General features: G+C 41.6%; 2 protein-coding genes across 11 annotated transcripts in view; both read right to left on the reverse strand.

The window, feature by feature from the left end:
• Nucleotides 1-12,012, reverse strand: part of RNF168 (ring finger protein 168) — a 47,912-nt gene extending 35,900 nt beyond the window's left edge. Inside the window, exons 1-2 of one of the 4 annotated variants that reach the window (XM_059391190.1) lie at nt 11,976-12,012; nt 11,043-11,379 (exon numbers count right to left, since the gene is read on the reverse strand). In XM_059391190.1, coding sequence (XP_059247173.1) covers nt 11,043-11,343 — 301 coding nt within the window. In that variant the 5' untranslated portion in view covers nt 11,344-11,379; nt 11,976-12,012. Of the gene's footprint in view, nt 1-11,042; nt 11,380-11,601; nt 11,691-11,725; nt 11,813-11,975 lie in introns of those variants that run through there. The other 3 variants (XM_059391189.1, XM_059391188.1, XM_059391191.1) reach the window with 3 other exon arrangements.
• Nucleotides 12,013-16,343: 4,331 nt separating this feature from the next.
• SMCO1 (single-pass membrane protein with coiled-coil domains 1) overlaps nt 16,344-17,393 on the reverse strand; it is a 28,274-nt gene continuing 27,224 nt past the window's right edge. For all 7 annotated transcript variants that reach the window (XM_059391194.1, XM_059391192.1, XM_059391198.1 and 4 more), the window contains one exon: nt 16,344-17,320. In XM_059391194.1, coding sequence (XP_059247177.1) covers nt 16,876-17,320 — 445 coding nt within the window. In that variant the 3' untranslated portion in view covers nt 16,344-16,875. The remainder of the gene's footprint in view (nt 17,321-17,393) is intronic.

The raw sequence follows: 17,393 nt of genomic DNA on the forward strand, positions 1-17,393 counted from the left end.
AAAAGATTCCAACGATACTTCATAATGGAAGATATATAAATGGTCAATAAACAATAAAAACAGACTCAACATCATCAGTCAACAGGAAATGCAAATTAAAACTACAATGAGATAAGACTACAAATCTATCAGAATGGTTAAAACTAAATAGATAGGTAACATCAAATGTTAGTGAGCACGTTGTGAAAGAACTGAAGGTATCCTCCCAAACCCCACCCAATTCTGTGTTGAAACCCTAACCCAACCCTATAGTTTTTGGAGGTAAAGCTTAGGGAATAATTAGGTCAGAAGTGTAGCTTCTGGCTCACTGGCTGGTTTTAGTGCCTATACAAGAGGCCAGAGAGCGAGCTAACATTCTACCACGTGAAGACATAACCAGGAAGAGGGCATTCACAACGAACTAAGTCAGACAGCCTCTGGATCTTGGACTTCGCAGCCTCCAGAACTATGGAAAAATAAACTTCTTTGTTAAAGCCACCCAGTCTATATACTTTGTTACAGCAGTCCAAATTAAGACAGATGTGCAGAAACGAGAATTTGAAAATATTGTTGCTGGGATTAGAAAATAATACAACCATTTTGGAAAATAACAGTACATAGTTTTTTCTTCTTTTTTCCCAAACCCACTGCCTGTTTATTAATATATAATGTATTATTTGCCCCAGGGGTGCAGGTCTGTGAATCACCAGGCTTACACATTTCACAGCAGATAGTACATAATTTCTTATATAACCAAACATATACCTACTCTAAGCAATTCCACTCCCAGGTATTTGCCCAAGAAAACACAAAAACACATGACTACAAAAAAGCAAAACGAAACAAAACTACTTCAAGAATCTTAACAACAGGGCGCCTGGGTGGCTCAGTGGGTTAAGCCTCTGCCTTCAGCTCAGGTCATGATCTCAGGGTCCTGGGATCGAGTCCCGAGTCGGGCTCTCTGCTCAGCAGGGAGCCTGCTTCCTCCTCTCTCTCTCTCTGCCTGCCTCTCTGCCTACTTGTGATCTCTCTCTGTCAAATAAATAAATAAAATCTTTAAAAAAAAAAAAAAAAGAATCTTAACAACAACTTTATTCCCAATAGCCCAAATCTGGAAACAGCTGAGACACCAAGAACCGGAGAAGTGCCAATAAAGTATACTATAGTTAATCAGTAGGATGATACTTTAACAAGAAATAAACTACTAATACCCTCAAGATGAATCTCAAACATTAGTAAGTAAAAATTAGTAAGTAAAAAAATCTTACACTAAAGTATATACACAACATGATTACTATTATAGGCTGAACTGTATCCCCCAAAAAGATACACTGAAGTCCTAATATTGGTACTAAGAATGGGACCTTCCTGGGAAATGGCTGTTGTGGACATAACTGAATTCATAGTGGAGTAGGATGGGCCCTTAATGCAATATCGCTGGTATCCTTATAAAAAAGGAGAGAGATAGAGAGTGGAGACAGTCATGTAAGGTACAGGTAGAACGCCATGTGACTATGGAGGCAGAGATTAGAGTTATGCAGCTGTAAGCCAAGGAGTACCATGAACTATCAGCAACACCCACGAGCTAAGAGAAGACATGAAAAAACAGGAAAGAAAGAAAGAAAAGAAAAGAAAGGCAGGCATGGAACAGATTCTTCTCTAGAGCCTTTAAGAGAATACATCCCTGCTGACACCCTGATTTTGGGTTTCTAGCCCCCAGAATTGTGGGAAAATAAATTTCTGTTGAGCCACCTAGTTTGTGGTACTTCATTATATGAACCCTAGTAAACTTATAGAATTCCATGTATATGAAGTTCTGGAAAAGGCAAAACTTACCTATGGTGGGGAAAAAAATAAAACCACTGGTTGACTTATGGAGGGGAGGGGGTGGAGATTAACTAGAAAGGACATGAGGGTACCTTCAAAGGTGATGGTAATACTTTGTACTTTTATAAGGGTTCATGTTACAAGAGGTTATATATATGTGAACACTCAGTGAAGGTACAATTAAGATTTGTGCATTACACTGTATGTAAATTTACATTAAAAGAGTTATAAGCTGGGCGACTGGGTGGCTCAGTGGGTTAAGCCTCTGCCTTCAGCTCAGGTCATGATCTCAGGGTCCTGGAATCAAGGCCCGCATCGGGCTCTCTGCTCAGCGGGGAGTCCGCTTCTCCCTCTCTCTGCCTGCCTCTCTGCCTACTTGTGATCTCTCTTTCTCTCTATTTCAAATAAATAAATAAAATCTTAAAAAAAAAAGTTATAAGCTAACATTGATCCCTCATTGATCCCTCATAATATGTGTACTTAAATATTTAAGGGAAACTGAAATGAAAAAAAAAAAAAAAAGAAAAAAGATCCGTGACACAGCAAATATAAAATATTGTCCATGGTGCCTGGCTCAGGTTACGATTCCAGGACCCTGGGACTGAACCCCACATTGGGCTCCCTGCTCATTGGGGAACCTGCTTCTTCCTCTATCTACCTCTGCAGCTCCCTGTTTGCTCTGTCTCTCTCTCTCTCAAATAAATAAATAAAATCTTAACTAAACTAAAATATTGCCAGGATGCGGTGGCTCGGTGAGCTAAGTGTCTGCCTTTGGTTCAGGTCAAGAACCCAGGGTCCTGGGATAAGTCCTGCATTGGGCTCCTTGCTCAGTGGGGAGCCTGCTTCTCCCTTGGCCTGCTTTGCCTGCTGCTTCTCATTTGTGCTCTTTCTCTCACTCTCTCTCTGACAAATAAGTAAAATCTTTTTAAAAAAATAAAATAAGTAAAATAAAATACTGTCAAATCTCATTATGGATATATAACAGTTTACTATAGAATTCTTTCAACTTTTCTGTATGTTTAAAATTTTTCTTTTTTTTTTTTTTTTAAGATTTTATTTATTTATTTGACAGAGAGAGATCACAAGCAGGCAGAGAGGCAGGCAGAGAGAGAGGAGGAAGCAGGCTCCTTGCTGAGCAGAGAGCCCGATGCGGGCCTCGATCCCAGGACCCTGAGATCATGACCTGAGCCGAAGGCAGCGGCTTAACCCACTGAGCCACCCAGGCGCCCATGTTTAAAATTTTTCAAAAAAAATTTTTTTTTCATAACAAAATGCTGAAAAAAAAAATAAGTACACTACCAAAATTTCTTTTTAAAAAAAAGGACGCCTGGGTGGCTCAGTCATTAGGCTTCTGCCTTCACTGGGATCGAGCCCCGCATCCGGCTCCCTGCTTGGCGGGAAGCCTGCTTCTCCCTCTCCCAATACCCCTGCTTGTGATCCCTCTCTCGCTGCGTCTCTACCAAACAAATAAATAAAATTTAAAAAAAAGAAGAAAGAAAGAAAGAAACAAAAACCAAATGTTGGTAGAATGTGGTTCAACTACAACTCTCATACATACTGGTACGACTATAAATTGGTAAAACCACTCTGGAAAACTGGCAAGATCTTCTAAGGTCTATTCTACATGTAACACCCACCATGGGGTGGTCTTAGACTATACTCAACATTTAAACTCAGAAAATGACCATAGGATCACATCTGGCATTAATCTAATAGCATGAGAACAAGGAGGCCAGATAATTCTTCCTCTACAACAACCAGCATTTCTTATAGCAACAATAAAGGCACAGGTTCCTCACAAGGAACATGCTCAGTTACAACGGTCACTATTCCCAGAAAAGCACAAAGCACAATATCCCAATCAGTATTTATAATTCCGTCCAATAGAGGGGCAATTTGTCAGTTGGGGATCATTTTTCCCATTAAACAATGTTGCCTAGTAACATCATTAACATTCTTAGCCTCAGGTTTTGGGGGAAATAAAACTAGAGATTTAATCAAAGGATGGATCCTCATCTAGCACAGGAAAGGATTTAACTTTTTTTTTTTTTTTTAGTGGCACCTGGAGAGCTCAGCGGGTTAAGCCTCTGCCTTTGGCTCATGTCATGATCTCAGGGTCCTGGGATCAAGCCCTGCATCAAAGGGCTCTCTGCTCAGCAGGGAGCCTGCTTCCCCTGCCCACCCCCCTCTGCCTACTTGTGATCTCTTGCTTTCTGTGTCAAATAAATTTTTAAAAAATAATTAAAAAGAAATTTAAAAAATAAGGGATTTTATTTATTTGTCAGCGAGAGCGAATCTGCACAAACAGGGGAGCAGCAGGAAGGAGAAGCAGGCTTCCTGCTGAGCAAGGAGCCCATGTGGGACCTGATCCCAGGATCCTGTTATTATGACCTGAGCCAAAGGCTGATGCTAACCTATTGAGCCACCCAGGCATCCCAAGATTTAACTTTTTATCCACACTCTGTGAACCCCAAATTCCATTCTTAGGTATATGAATATAGCCAACAGAAATGTAGACATAAGTTCACCAAAATACAAGTATAAAAATGTTACAGCACTATTCATAACAGCCCAAAATGCCCAATATCAATGGATGTAACATTTTTCATTGTTTTCACTATTTAATATCCATACAACATAGTACTATACAGCAGTGAAAACAAACCCATGTCACATATATCATGGATCAATTTCCCAATATATGCTATAGATATGCTATCTAAAGAAGCCAGACACAAGACACAAGATGCCCTTTTTTAAAAGGTTCAGAACAGGTAAAAACAATCTATGGTGTCAAACGTCAGGAGAGTAGTTACAGGGACGGCAAGTGACTAGAGACTGGGCCACAAGGAAAACTTAGGAGTTCTGGTAAAGTTCTGGGTCTTGGCCTGAATGCTGGTTATACAGACATTTTCACTTCAAAAATTCACTGAACTGCAGATTTACAATTTGTACACTTTGGCGGGGGGCGGGGGGAAGCAAGCGTGCACAAGCAGGTGCACATGCACTTGGGCAGGGGAAGGAAGGGCAGAGGGAGAGGGAGCCAAGCAGGCTCCATTTCACAACCCTAAGATTGTGACCTGAGCCGAAATCAAGAGTTGGATGCTTAACTGACTGAGCCACCCAGGAGCCCTTGATTTGTATACTTTTGTATATACGTTATACTACAATAGAATTTACATGAAAAATCAAGGAGAATCAACCTCCGGGACAGTAAAGTGAGGAGATCTGTAGAAGAGTTCTTCAACAAAACAACCACAACTAGAGAATAGATAACTGGTCCTATAAAAATCCCTGGAAATTATCCTAGGAACATATAGCAAATGAAGAAATATTTCCCTCAAAACTTACTAAATCTTATTAAGAAAAATGAGAAACTCTGGCACTTGAGCCATAACCACCTCCCCCCACTACCCAGCTAAACAAGAGGGAGGCTCCATTCCAAGCGGGGTTGCCAAGCCAGGGCTCCCTGTCTCCCCAGCTCCAGGTAAAGCGCTATGGGATCCCTCTGGGAGAAACAAACTGCCAGCATGTCTTATCCCTTCCAACTCACTGTTGCAGAGGCTGAATTCCAGGTAAGTGGACCTGAGAGACTGTGGGCTCCCTTCCTCCATCCACTTTAAACGTACAGAGGAGAAACGTTACCCCCAGCACAGCAGGTAGAGAACACTATGGCCCCATTGCCCTCAACACAGCTCATTTATAGGGCAAAGGTTCTAGGGCAGGCAAGCCAATTAGACTGGAGGCTACTCTGCCAGCCTACTGTCTTGTTCATAAAGAAGCCAGCCATCGTCTTGCCTCTAGCTCTAGAACATTGACTCAGCTTTTGCCCACGGAAAGAGGCAGACCATAAGAACTGAGAGCTCCAAAGATCTCCCGCAAAGAAAATAAGTTTATTTAGAACAGAATGTGGAGAAGTCCAAGCATTAATACCAGTTTGCATACCTGGCTCAGTCAGTTAAGCATCTGCCTAGGGCTCAGGTCGCGATCTCAGGATCCTGGGATGGAGCCCTGCTTCTCCTTCTCCTTCAGCCCCTCCCCCACCCTCGTGGTGGGGATATAAATAAATAAAATCTTTATTAAAAAAAACAACAACAACAAAAAAAACCACACAAGTTTTGGTGGTAAGCACTTAGAAGGCCAATGGAGTGCTGTCAGCAAAATGGAGAGCAGGCAGCTCCAAGCTCTCATCCCTCCATATAGACATCAAAAAACAAGTAGAAACTATCAGAGCCAACATCGTCAGAACCTGGAGAACAATCAAAGGTTTACCAACCAAGAAAATGGTGAATCAAGTAAAAGGCAACTTCAAAACAGTAGGAAAGATTTTTACTCTTGTCCCACCTCCTCCTTAGTGTAGTGGCAGTTTTAAAGGATGCCCACATTCTCAGAATAGGCCACTGGTTCCTATTCTATAGGGGGTGGAACATACCTAGGGCAAGACACATGCTCCAAAAACACACAAGACCCCCAGACTTTCACCTTGGGCTGATCCCTAGGCTCAGTGCAAGCCTGGCTAAGGGTTGAAGGACCGCCTCTGCACTAGCCAATGTTCCAAGACAAAAAGTGCTTTTTTTCTTTTTGTTGTCGTTGTTGTTGTTTTTAGCTCCTGACATTAAAGGAAATCTGTCAAAATGCTAACTTAACGCAAGCTAAGGCACAGAGACTTATGTGACCACATACAAGGCATATAGTCTTTGCAAAAATAGTTTGGGAAGTTAGTAAACAAATGGACTATTACAGCCTTCAACAATCAAAATAATGGTAAACTCTGAGGAAAGGGAAGAATCTGACTTCAGCATCACCCCATTCAAATGTCTAATTTTCGAAGAAAAAAAAAATCACAAGGCATACAAAGAAACAAGAAAGGATGGACAATTCAAAGGAATGAAATAAGTCAACAGAAGCTATTTTTGAGGGGTCCAGACATCAGATTTACTACCTAAAAACTTTAAAACAGCAATTTTATCAACAAATGGCACTGGGAAAACTGGATATCCACACATAAAAAAATGAAGATGGACCTTATCCCATACCATATTTAAAAAATTAACTCAAGGGTGCCTGGGTGGCTCAGGGTGAAAGCCTCTGCCTTCGGCTCAGGTCATGATCTCAGGGTCCTGGGATGGAGCCTGCATTGGGCTCTCTGCTCAGCGGAGGGCCTGCTTCCCTTCCCCTCTCTCTGCCTGCCTCTCTGCCTGCTTGTGATCTCTGTCAAATAAATAAATAAAATCTTTAAAAAAAAAAAATTTACTCAAAATGGATTAGACCTAAATTAAGACCTAAAACTATAAAGTTCCTAGAAGAAAACAGGGAAAAAGCTTCATGACATTGAAATTAAACAATGATTTTTTGGATATAACACCAAAACCACAAGCAACAAAACCAAAAATAGACAAACAGGACTACATCAAACTTAAAAATTTCTGCGCATCAAAGGACACAATTAGCAGAGTGGAATGGCAACCTATGGTATGGGAGAAAATATCTGCAAATCACATCTGATAAGGAGTTAATATCTAGAATATAAAAACACCACCAACAACTCAATAATAAAAAACCAAATAAGCAAATAAAAAAAAATGAGCAATTAAAATGAGCGGAAAAAAGACCTGAATTTCTCCAAAGAAGATAAACAAAGGGCCAAAAAACACATGAAAAGATGTTCAAAATCATTAGGGAAATGTAAATAAAAATCACAATGAGATAGCATCTCATACCCATTAGGATGGTTCCATCTGAAATAAACAACAACAACAAAAACAAAACAAACCCCAGAAAGTAAGAAAGTAACAAGTGCTGAGAAGGATATGGAAAAATGGAGTCCTTGCACACTGCTGGTGGGAATAAGAGTGCAGCTGCTACGGAAAAATATGGCATGCTCTCAAAACAAACGAACAAAAAAACAACCCACAAAACAAACAAACTGAAAGGCAGAATTAGCATATAATCTAGCAATTCCCTCCTGGGTACATACTCAAAGGAGCTGAAAGCAGGAACTCAAAAAAAACTCCTGTACACCACTGTTCCCAGGACCATTATTCACAATAGCCAAAAGGTAGAAGTAACCCAAGTGTCCAGTGATGAATAAACAAAATGTGGTAAATATATTCAATGGAATATTATTCAGCCATAGAAAGGAATGAAATTCTTTTTTTTTTTTTTAAGTAGGCTCCACAACGGGCACGGAGCCCAATGAGGGGTTCAAACTCACGACCCAGAGATCAACACCTGAGCTGAGATCAAGGGGGCTGGATGCTTAACTGACTGAACCATACAAGCGCCACAGAAAGGAATGCAATTCTAACACATGCTACACAATGGATGAACCCTGAAGACATCTAAGTGAAATAAGCCAGATACAAATGGACAAATACTATGATTCTACTTATATAAGATACCTAAAGTGGTCAAATTCATAGAAACAGAATGGTAATTAAAGGTCGGGAGGGAGAGGAAACTGAGGAGTTAATATTTAATGGGTATGGAGTTTCAGTTTGGGAAGATGAAAGCGTTCTGGAGAAGAATGGTGATGATTGTACACCTGTGTGACTACACTTAATGCCACTGAACTGTACAATTAAAAACAGTGCAGGGGCGCCTGGGTGGCTCAGTGGGTTAAGCCTCTGTTTTCAGCTCAGGTCCATGGTCTCAGGGTCCTGGGATCAAGCCCAAGGCTCTCTGCTCCCCACCCCCCCGCCACCTGCCTCTCTGCCTACTTGAGATCTCTGTCAAATATAAATAAATAAAATCTTAAAAAAAAAAAAAAACCCACAGCGGAAATGGTAAATTTTGTGATGCATACTCTATGACAATTAAAAAGACACACATACTAAGGTACCTCACACCTACTAGGATGTCTATTTAAAAAATAAAAATTTAGAAAACACCAAAAAACCATTGGATAAAAAGTGTTGGTGAGGATGTGGAGAAACTGGAACCATTATATACTGCAGATGGGAATGTAGAATGGCACAGCACCATGGAAAAGTTTGGCAGTTCCTTGAAAAGTTAAACATAGAATTACCATATGAGGGATGCCTGGGTGGCTCGGTCACTAAAAGCATCTGCCTTCAGCTCACCTCATGATCCCAGAGTTCTGGGATGAGTCCTTGCTCAGCGGGGAGCCTGGTTCTCCCTCTGCCTGCTCTGCCTGCGGCTCTCCCTGCTGTGTGCTCTGTTTCTGACAAATAAATAAATAAAATCTTTTTAAAAAATCCTTTCTACATTAAAACAAACAAACAAACAAAAAAAACAAAAGAATTACCATATGACCCAACACTTCCACTCCTAGGCACATACACAAAGAACAGGAAATGTTCAAATACTTATACACGAATATTTATATCAGCACTACTCCAATAGCCCCAAAATGGAAACAATGCAAGTGTCCAACAATGGATCAAGATATAAACAAAATATATACAATCCAGAAAATATTATTCAGCTCTACAAAGGAACGAAGTACTGATACATTCTACAACTATGTATAATCTTGGAAACATCAAGTGAAAGAAGTCTGACATAATAGATCATATATTGTATGAATTCACTTGTATGATCTATCTAGTACAAGCAAATTCATGGACACAAAGTTGACAGAAACTTGGAAAGGATGGGAAAGGAGAAGAATGGGGAGTCACTGCCAAATGGTTAAAGAATCTGGGGTAATGGAAAAGATTTGGAGGGGCACCTGGGTGGCTTAATCAGTTAAGTGTCTGCCTTCAGCTCAGGTCAGGATCCCAAGGTCCTGGGATAGATACACCTGCATCAGGATCCCTGATCATCCGGGAATCTGCTTCTCCATCTACCCACCCCCATCCCTTTGCTCTCTCTCTCTCAATAAATAAAATCTTTAAAAAAATTTGGGTGGGGGCGCTTGGGTGGCTCAGTGGGTTAAAGCCTCTGCCTTTGGCTCAGGTCATGATCCCAGGGTCCTAGGATCGAGCCCCACATCAGGCTCTCTGCTCGGCGGGGAGCCTGCTTCCCCCTCCTCTCTCCCTGCTTGCCTCTCTGCCTACTTGTGATCTCTGTCTGTCAAATACATAAATAAAACCTTTAAAAAAATTTTTTGGAAACATAGTGGTGATGGTTGTACACTATGAATATAATTAATACCACTGAATTGTGCACTAAAAATCATTAAAATGGCAAATTCTATGCTATATATTTTTAACCACAATACTGGAAAACCTAAGGATGTGAAATACCAAAACAAGTGAACTGTACACTTTAAATGTATCAAATCTATGTGCAGATACCAATAATGGTTTTAATAAAGCACAACTACTGCTGAAAACATCATTAAAATGGCAAATTTGTTACACATATTTAGCAAAATAAAAGTAATTCCCCCCAAAAAAGGCAAATACACCAGACCGAAAGCACCATATTCAAAGTCTAGACAAAAAACACTGCCTGGTGTAAGGATCACCCAGGTGTGCTACAGCCAAGTGTTTAGTATGGGGCACACTGAATAGCTAGCTACTGAGGGTACAGGGTGGGCGGCTTTATATAAAAATAACTGAACCGGGGCGCCTGGGTGGCTCAGTGGGTTAAAGCCTTTGCCTTCGGCTCAGGTTGTGATCCCGGGATCCTAGGATCCAGCCCTGCCTCCGACTCTCTGCTAGGCAGGGAGTCTGCTTCTTCCTCCCTCTTTTCTTTGCCTGCCTCTCTGCCTACTTGTGATCTCTGTCTGTCAAATGAATAAATAAAATCTTAAAAAAAAAAAAAAAAAAAGAATAACTAAACTAGATGGAACTGGTCCCTGAAAGCTATTTGAGGTTCACTGCATGCTTAAGGGAAGAATTAAATGAATGGAGATATACTGCTGTAGTCAAGTAAGTTAAAGAAAATAACTGAAAGTAAAAGAAACAGTAATACAGGAATCCAGTACCTTCTGTACTTCTGGGGTTGCTCTACTGACTACTGCTCATCTGTGGATATTTATATAACTTTCACATGACTGAACTGCTCTATGTGGGCCATTCTTCTGGTTTGTTTCTTTGTCATCTTCAATCCAACAAACAACTGAATGCAGCCTGGACATCCTCTCAATTAACAAAACGTTACCATCGACCTCAATCAACATTTCGGGGCCCATAAAACCCAAATCTCCAATAAAGATTTAGACTAATATTAATCGGCTTTTTGTTCTTTTCGAAAATGATTAGTGGTGATTCACTTTTTAAAGGATTTTGATTTTTCAGACAACACGGACGCAGGGTTTTACTCACCTATTTCCTCCGATTCCTGCCCAGAGACTCTAAGCTTGCATTCCTTCGGATAGTGTTTTTGGATTAATTCCCACAGTTCCATGTTGACAAGAGAATTTCTTCGGGTGTGGTATCGGGTCCACGAAGAGACCCGGCGGCGACAGAAGGGACAGCATAGACTTGCCTTTTCGACAGTCGATTGGAAGCATGGGTTACAGAGCGTGTGATTACAAGGCAGTGTTACGGGCTCGATTAGGATTTCCACACAGATGCGGCACAGGCATTCCGACAAGGAGGGGATGGCGTTTTGGGGTACAGCCATTTTTATATGCTAAAAAGGCACACTCAACATCAATACCTGAAAGAGAAAGAATCTTAATTCCGGCCCAACTACGGAGAAAGGAAACTAACACCTTTGTGCTTAAATATTATGCCCAGTAGCGTATCAGAATTCAGAGACTGGGAGCATCCCATAACGTCTTGAAGCAAAAGGGCGCTTTACGATCCAGGGAGACGGGGCTGCCCCGGAAGGCGGCGTGTTTATCCATGTTTAAGACAAATGTCGGGTAATGAAACGAACCTTTCCGTCGGGAGACCGAGGCTGCTCCGAGGCATTAACACAACCGTTGCGGCAAGGCCGACGGTGCGCTCCAGCTCTCCCGCGCGGCGGGAGGTACGCGCCAAGTGCCCCTCCTCCCTCTTACCCGCGGAGGGTGCTCCCGTAGCTCCCGGCTGCCAAGCCCGAGGCCGCCCAGGCGCGAAGCTCGGGGCCGCAGCTCCGGGAAGAACGCTGTTTCCGCCCGGGCGGCGGGCTGCGCGGGAGCACGACTTCCGTTTTACCGTTGCTGTGGCAGCAGCACGTGAGCCCCCACGTTCCACCTTTCGTGCACCTTGAGCCGTTTCCCGGCGCTCTGAGCCCACAGTCCCCTTTCTTCGCTCAGCCCCAAACCTAACCTTGGCAGCGGCGCCGTAGCAACCCGACAAGGGCCAGTGACGTCACAACTGCCCAACTAAACGGCCCCTCCCACCCAGAGAACCGCCCAAGGGCCGACACAGCTGACGTTCGGCTGGGCGGGACTTCCGGGTCCTGTCCGCGCCGCCCGCCCCGGCCTGCGCCGCTCCCGCCCGGCCGAGGGCCCGCCCTTTACGTTACAGTCCCTTTCACTGCGGACAGCGGTGAGTGTCCTGAGGTTGGTCTCCGGCAGGAAAAGGGAAGCGTCAAGACAAATTAAGGACCAAACAGAAATTTTGAAAATTCTTCCCTCTTCTTAAAATCTGCTCCTCACACTACTTTTCTGTTTCTGCTATCTTGTACCAAACCTCTCAGGTCGCTTTCTAGAGTTCTTCTTAAATTCCACTTATCAGTGAGATCATAAGATAATTGTTTTGCTCTGATTGACTAATTTTGCTTAGCATAATACCCTCTGGTTCCATCCACATCAAATGCAACTAATTTCTGTGCATTGATTTTATATCTTGATACTTTACTGAATTCCTATATGAGTTCTAGCAATTTTGGGGTGGAGTCTTTTGGGTTTTCTACTTAGAGTATCATGTCATCTGCAAAGAGTGAGAGTTTGACTTCTTTGCTGATTCTGATGCTTTTTATTTCTTTTTGTTGTCTGACTGCTGAGGCTAGGACTTCTAGTACTATATTAAACAGCAGTGGTGATAGTGGACATCCCTGCCATGTTGCTGTCTGTAGAGGGAAAGCTCTTAGTTTTTTCCCATTGAGAAAAAACTGTGGGTTTATCATAAATGGCTCTTATGATATTGAAGTATGTACTCTCTATGCCTACACTGTGAAGAGTTGGTTTTTTGGTGTTTTTTTTTTTTTTAAGGTTTTTGTATATTTGTATATGTGCTGCCGAAGCGAGCACAAGGTTTTTGTATATTTGTAAGAGACAGGGAGAACACAGAGAGTGGCAGGCAGAGGGAGAAGCAGACTCCCCACTGAACAGAGAACCCGATGCAGGACACTTGATCCCAGAACCTTGGGATCATGACCTGAGCTGAAGGCAGATCCTTAACCGACTGAGCCACCCAGGCATCCCACCGTGAAGAGTTTGTTTTTTTTTTTTTAAGATTTTTTCTTTATTTATCTGACAGAGATCACAAGTAAGCAGAGAGGCAGGCAGGGAGAGAGGAGGAAGCAGGCTACCTGCAGAGCAGAAAGCCCGATGTGGGGCTCGATCCCAGGACCCCGGGATCATGACCTGAGCTGAAGGCAGAGGCCCAACCCACTGAGCCACCCAGGTGCCCCCCACCGTGAAGAGTTTTAATCAAGAAAGAATGTTATACTTTATCAAATGCTTTTTCTGCATCTACTGAGAGGATCATATGGTTCTTGTCTGTCCTTTTATTTATATAGTGTATCACACTGATTGATTTGCAGATGTTGGACCAACCTTGCAGCCCAGGAATAAATCCCACTTGGTTGTGGTGGATAATCCTTTTAAACCATCAGTTCATTTCCATAGCAGTTTCATAGGGCTTAGAAAACAAACTACAGGGTGCCTCAGTCCTGGGGTTTAGCAGTCATGTGCATCATTTATGATGTACTCCTGTATTATTAAATTTCAATCTAGAACAATCAAAATTACAAAGGAAGTGAAAAAATATTTTAACATTTTATGCATTCTGAAATAAGTTTTTTCACTTTGATACTAAGTTCTTGTCCTGACACCTGATCCTACTGTTTTGAATTCTATGATAAAAGTAGGTTTTGGGATGCCTGGCTGGCTCAGTAGGTGGAGCATGTGACTCTTGATCTCATATGAGCATGAGCCCCACATTGGGTGTAAAGATTACTTAAATTTTTTTTAATTTAAAAAAAAGTAGGGCACCTGGGTGGCTCAGTTGTTAAGCAGTTACCTTCAGCTCAGGTCGTGATCTAGGGTCCTGGGATCGAGCCCCACATCAGACTCCCTGCTCTGCGGGAAGCCTGCTTCTCCTCTCCCTCTCCTTCTGCTTGTGTTCCCTTGTGTTCTAGCTGTCTCTCTCTCTCTCTCTCTCTGTCAAATAAAGAAAATCTTTAAAAAAATAAAAGTAGGTTTTGGCTAGAAAAACCATGGGGATTAAATAGACCAATCCCTAGTACTTCAGAACAAAGCCGAGAGACAGAAAATAGAATGATGGTTGCCAAGGGCCAGGAGAGTTATTGTTTAATGGGTACAGAGTTTATTTTCAGATGGACGGTAGTGATGGTTGCACAATATTATGAATGTATATACTACACTGAACTGTCCACTTAAAAGTGGTTTAGAGGGTAAATTTTATGTTGTATGTATTTTATCACAATAAGAATTTTTTTTTAAAAAACAATGAAAAGCAGGCCTGAGTTTTTTGAGGAAATGTTACTTAGATGTAAAGGAAGAGAAAAAAATCACTGCATAAATAAGTCTTTAAGGTCTTTTGGGTTTGCTGAGGCCATGGAAGTTGGCCAGATGGTTTCTAGATGCCGCCAAAGCAAAGAGGTGTGGGCCCTTGGTAGAACATTTTGGGAGCTTTTGTTTTGTTTTAATGTGAATTCGGAAAACTTTGGTTGTCATCTACTTAGATTACTCCTTAGATTTCCATGATATCAACACTTGAGCCTAAAATTTTAGGCTCCCTAATATAGTTCCAACTTTCTTTTTGCTGTGGAATATCCCATTATTCTCTTAAGATTTTTTAAGATTTATTTGTTTTTTTTAAGATTTATTTATTTATTTGAGAGAGAGAGAGTGCATGAGTGCAGTGGGGATGGGCACAAGAGAGGAGAGAAACTCATGCTGACTCTGTGCTGAGTGTGGAGCCCAATTTGAGGCTGGATCCCACGATCCCAAGATCATGACCTGAGCTAAAACCAAGAAATGGACACCCAACTGAGCCACACAGTTGCCCTTCTCCCATTATTTTTTAAAACATTCAACTATGATTTAGTCACTGGCATCCAGATCTTGTGCTTTCAGGCCATAGTTTGAAATCTTAATTCATCCTAATGTTTTACTTTGTTGTTTTGACTACTTGAAGGATCAATTCAGTATGCCTCTTCCCGGAAGTATTTCTCTATCACACAGTGATAACCCTCCTCTGAACTCACCCTGTCATTTATTGCTTAGTGATAGTGGGTTTTTGTAGTCTTTTTATGTAACTCTTGCATTTTGATTTCTATGTTCAGATATTTATGCTTATGTAATGTGCTTCCTTACCTTTCCTTGGCTTTGCTCACTTTCTGGACCCACAGTCCCTTGCTCTGCCTGATGCTGACCTATTGCATTTCTAGAATCTCTTCCTTCACTTCAGAATTCCAGTAAAGCACTGACTGAGCAAGGCAGGCACTGGCTTCTCACTGGCTCCTGGGAGGGCTTAAATGATGCATCCTGGAAGTATGGGGGGGACGGAGGGGTCACTCTCTACAGAACAAACGTCAGCCAACTGAAAACAGTAGACTAAGTGAGCATGACAGAAAAATGCCCTTTCCATCTTCCTTCCAAGGCATGGTTTCTCCAAACAGTGTGTCTGGAGAGGTCAAGACTGCATTCTTTTTTTTTTCCAAGATGTTACTTTTAAGTAATCTCTGCACCCAAAATGGGGCTCAAACTTACAACCTTGAGATGGAGAGTCAAATGCTCTACTGACTGAGCCAACCAGATGCTCCAAGACTGAGTGCATTTATCTACCAAGCAAGCTGCTGTGTCTCATGGCTCATTTTCAAAGAGGGGCCAGCAAGGATTGTATTATTTCGAATCCTCTGCCTAACTCCTTCCAGAGTGTCACCTCATTTTGGTTAATCTGAATCTGTATGTCTCAAATAAAGCATAAGCATAAGCATTTAACCTTTACCTGGGAGATGGGGTCTGCATTTTCAAATGTTTCTGCTATTCACAGCACCTTGTACATGGCATTTGGTGTTCAATAATTTTTAAACATTTTTTAGATTTTATTTATTTATTTAAAGATTTTATTTATTTATTTGGCAGACAGAGATCACAAGTAGGCAGAGAGGCAGGTGGGGGGGTGGGAAGCAGGCTCCCTGCTGAGCAGAGAGCCGGATTCGAGGCTCCATCCCATGACCTTGAGATCATGACCTGAGCCAAAGGCAGAGGCTTTAACCCACTGAGCCACCCAAGCACCCCTTTAGATTTTATGTTTAAGTAATTTCTGTATCCAATGTGGGGCCCGAACCTACAACCCTGAGGATCAAGAACCATGTGCTCTTATCAACGGAGCCAGCCAAGTGCCCCGGTGAATATTTTAATACATAGTCAATGTGTAAGAGTTCCATTTCCAGTGTAAAATAACTATGGTAGTGTACCAGAGAAAAAAATGCACAACATACAATATATATTAGGTGTTTTTATTGTTGTTTTTTTTTTGTCTTTTAGTATGTAGTACATTCACATGGCTCAAAATTCAAAAATTTACAAAATGGAGTAACAGTGAAAATAATTCCTCCTACTTTTGACCCCTAGCCTCTTTGTTTTTTCTCCTGACACAACCAATGTTCTTACTTTCTAATATATCTCTCCAGAAAAAGTTTATGAATTTTGTGGATATATTAGCTTGTGTGTGTGTGTGTGTGTGTGTGTGTATGTTTTTGCCCTTTGCCCTTTTTTCCTACTTCACAATATATAGGAAATATTTGAAAACAATACACCTTGGTGATAACTCCATATCATTTTACAGTTACACAAAGAACTTCTTCATTCTCTAATATTGCTACACAAAAAGTATCCATTGTATCAATTTATCATATTTAAGGCTTCCCTCACTTTTGCTATAAAAATAAACCTGTAATAAATTGTACATGCATCTTTTCCCCCCATTTGCAAGATAAATTCCTAGAAGTAGAACCTCTTGGTCATCAAAATTAGTTTCTGACTGATGGTAGCAACTCTTTTAGCAATGATTTTTGCTCTTCGGGGGCCCTCACTGCTTTTCCCTTCTCAATGATCTGAACAGCCTTCAGCAAACCATCCTGCAGAGCCTGATTCTTTACCATGTTAGTGATTAGGAAAGTGATATCCCTGATATACATCTGTCTCACTTTAGCACCATAGTATTCTGCCCTGTGGCCATGGGCAATAAAGAAGGTACAAAGTGCTGTGATATCTCCTTCTTGCAGCCCACACTCCTCCAGGACAGACTCCCACACAACTCCAATGCGCTGGTTCTTGACTTTTCGTCTCAGGATAGAGGTTAAGGTGGGAAGACCTCGCACCAGGTCTGGCAGCTTGTCAAGCACACGAGTGTGCAAGCAGATGAGAACTTCAATGACATAGCTGTATAAAATATTCAGTTCCATTGAAGTGAATCTACAAAAAATGTGGAGAGCTTCTTAATCAGTAGAACTCTTTCTGCACAAACAAACAAACAATTCTACTTGGA

The sequence above is a fragment of the Mustela nigripes genome, chromosome 2, assembly GCF_022355385.1.
Source record: "Mustela nigripes isolate SB6536 chromosome 2, MUSNIG.SB6536, whole genome shotgun sequence".
In the NCBI taxonomy this organism is placed as follows: Eukaryota; Metazoa; Chordata; class Mammalia; order Carnivora; family Mustelidae; genus Mustela; species Mustela nigripes.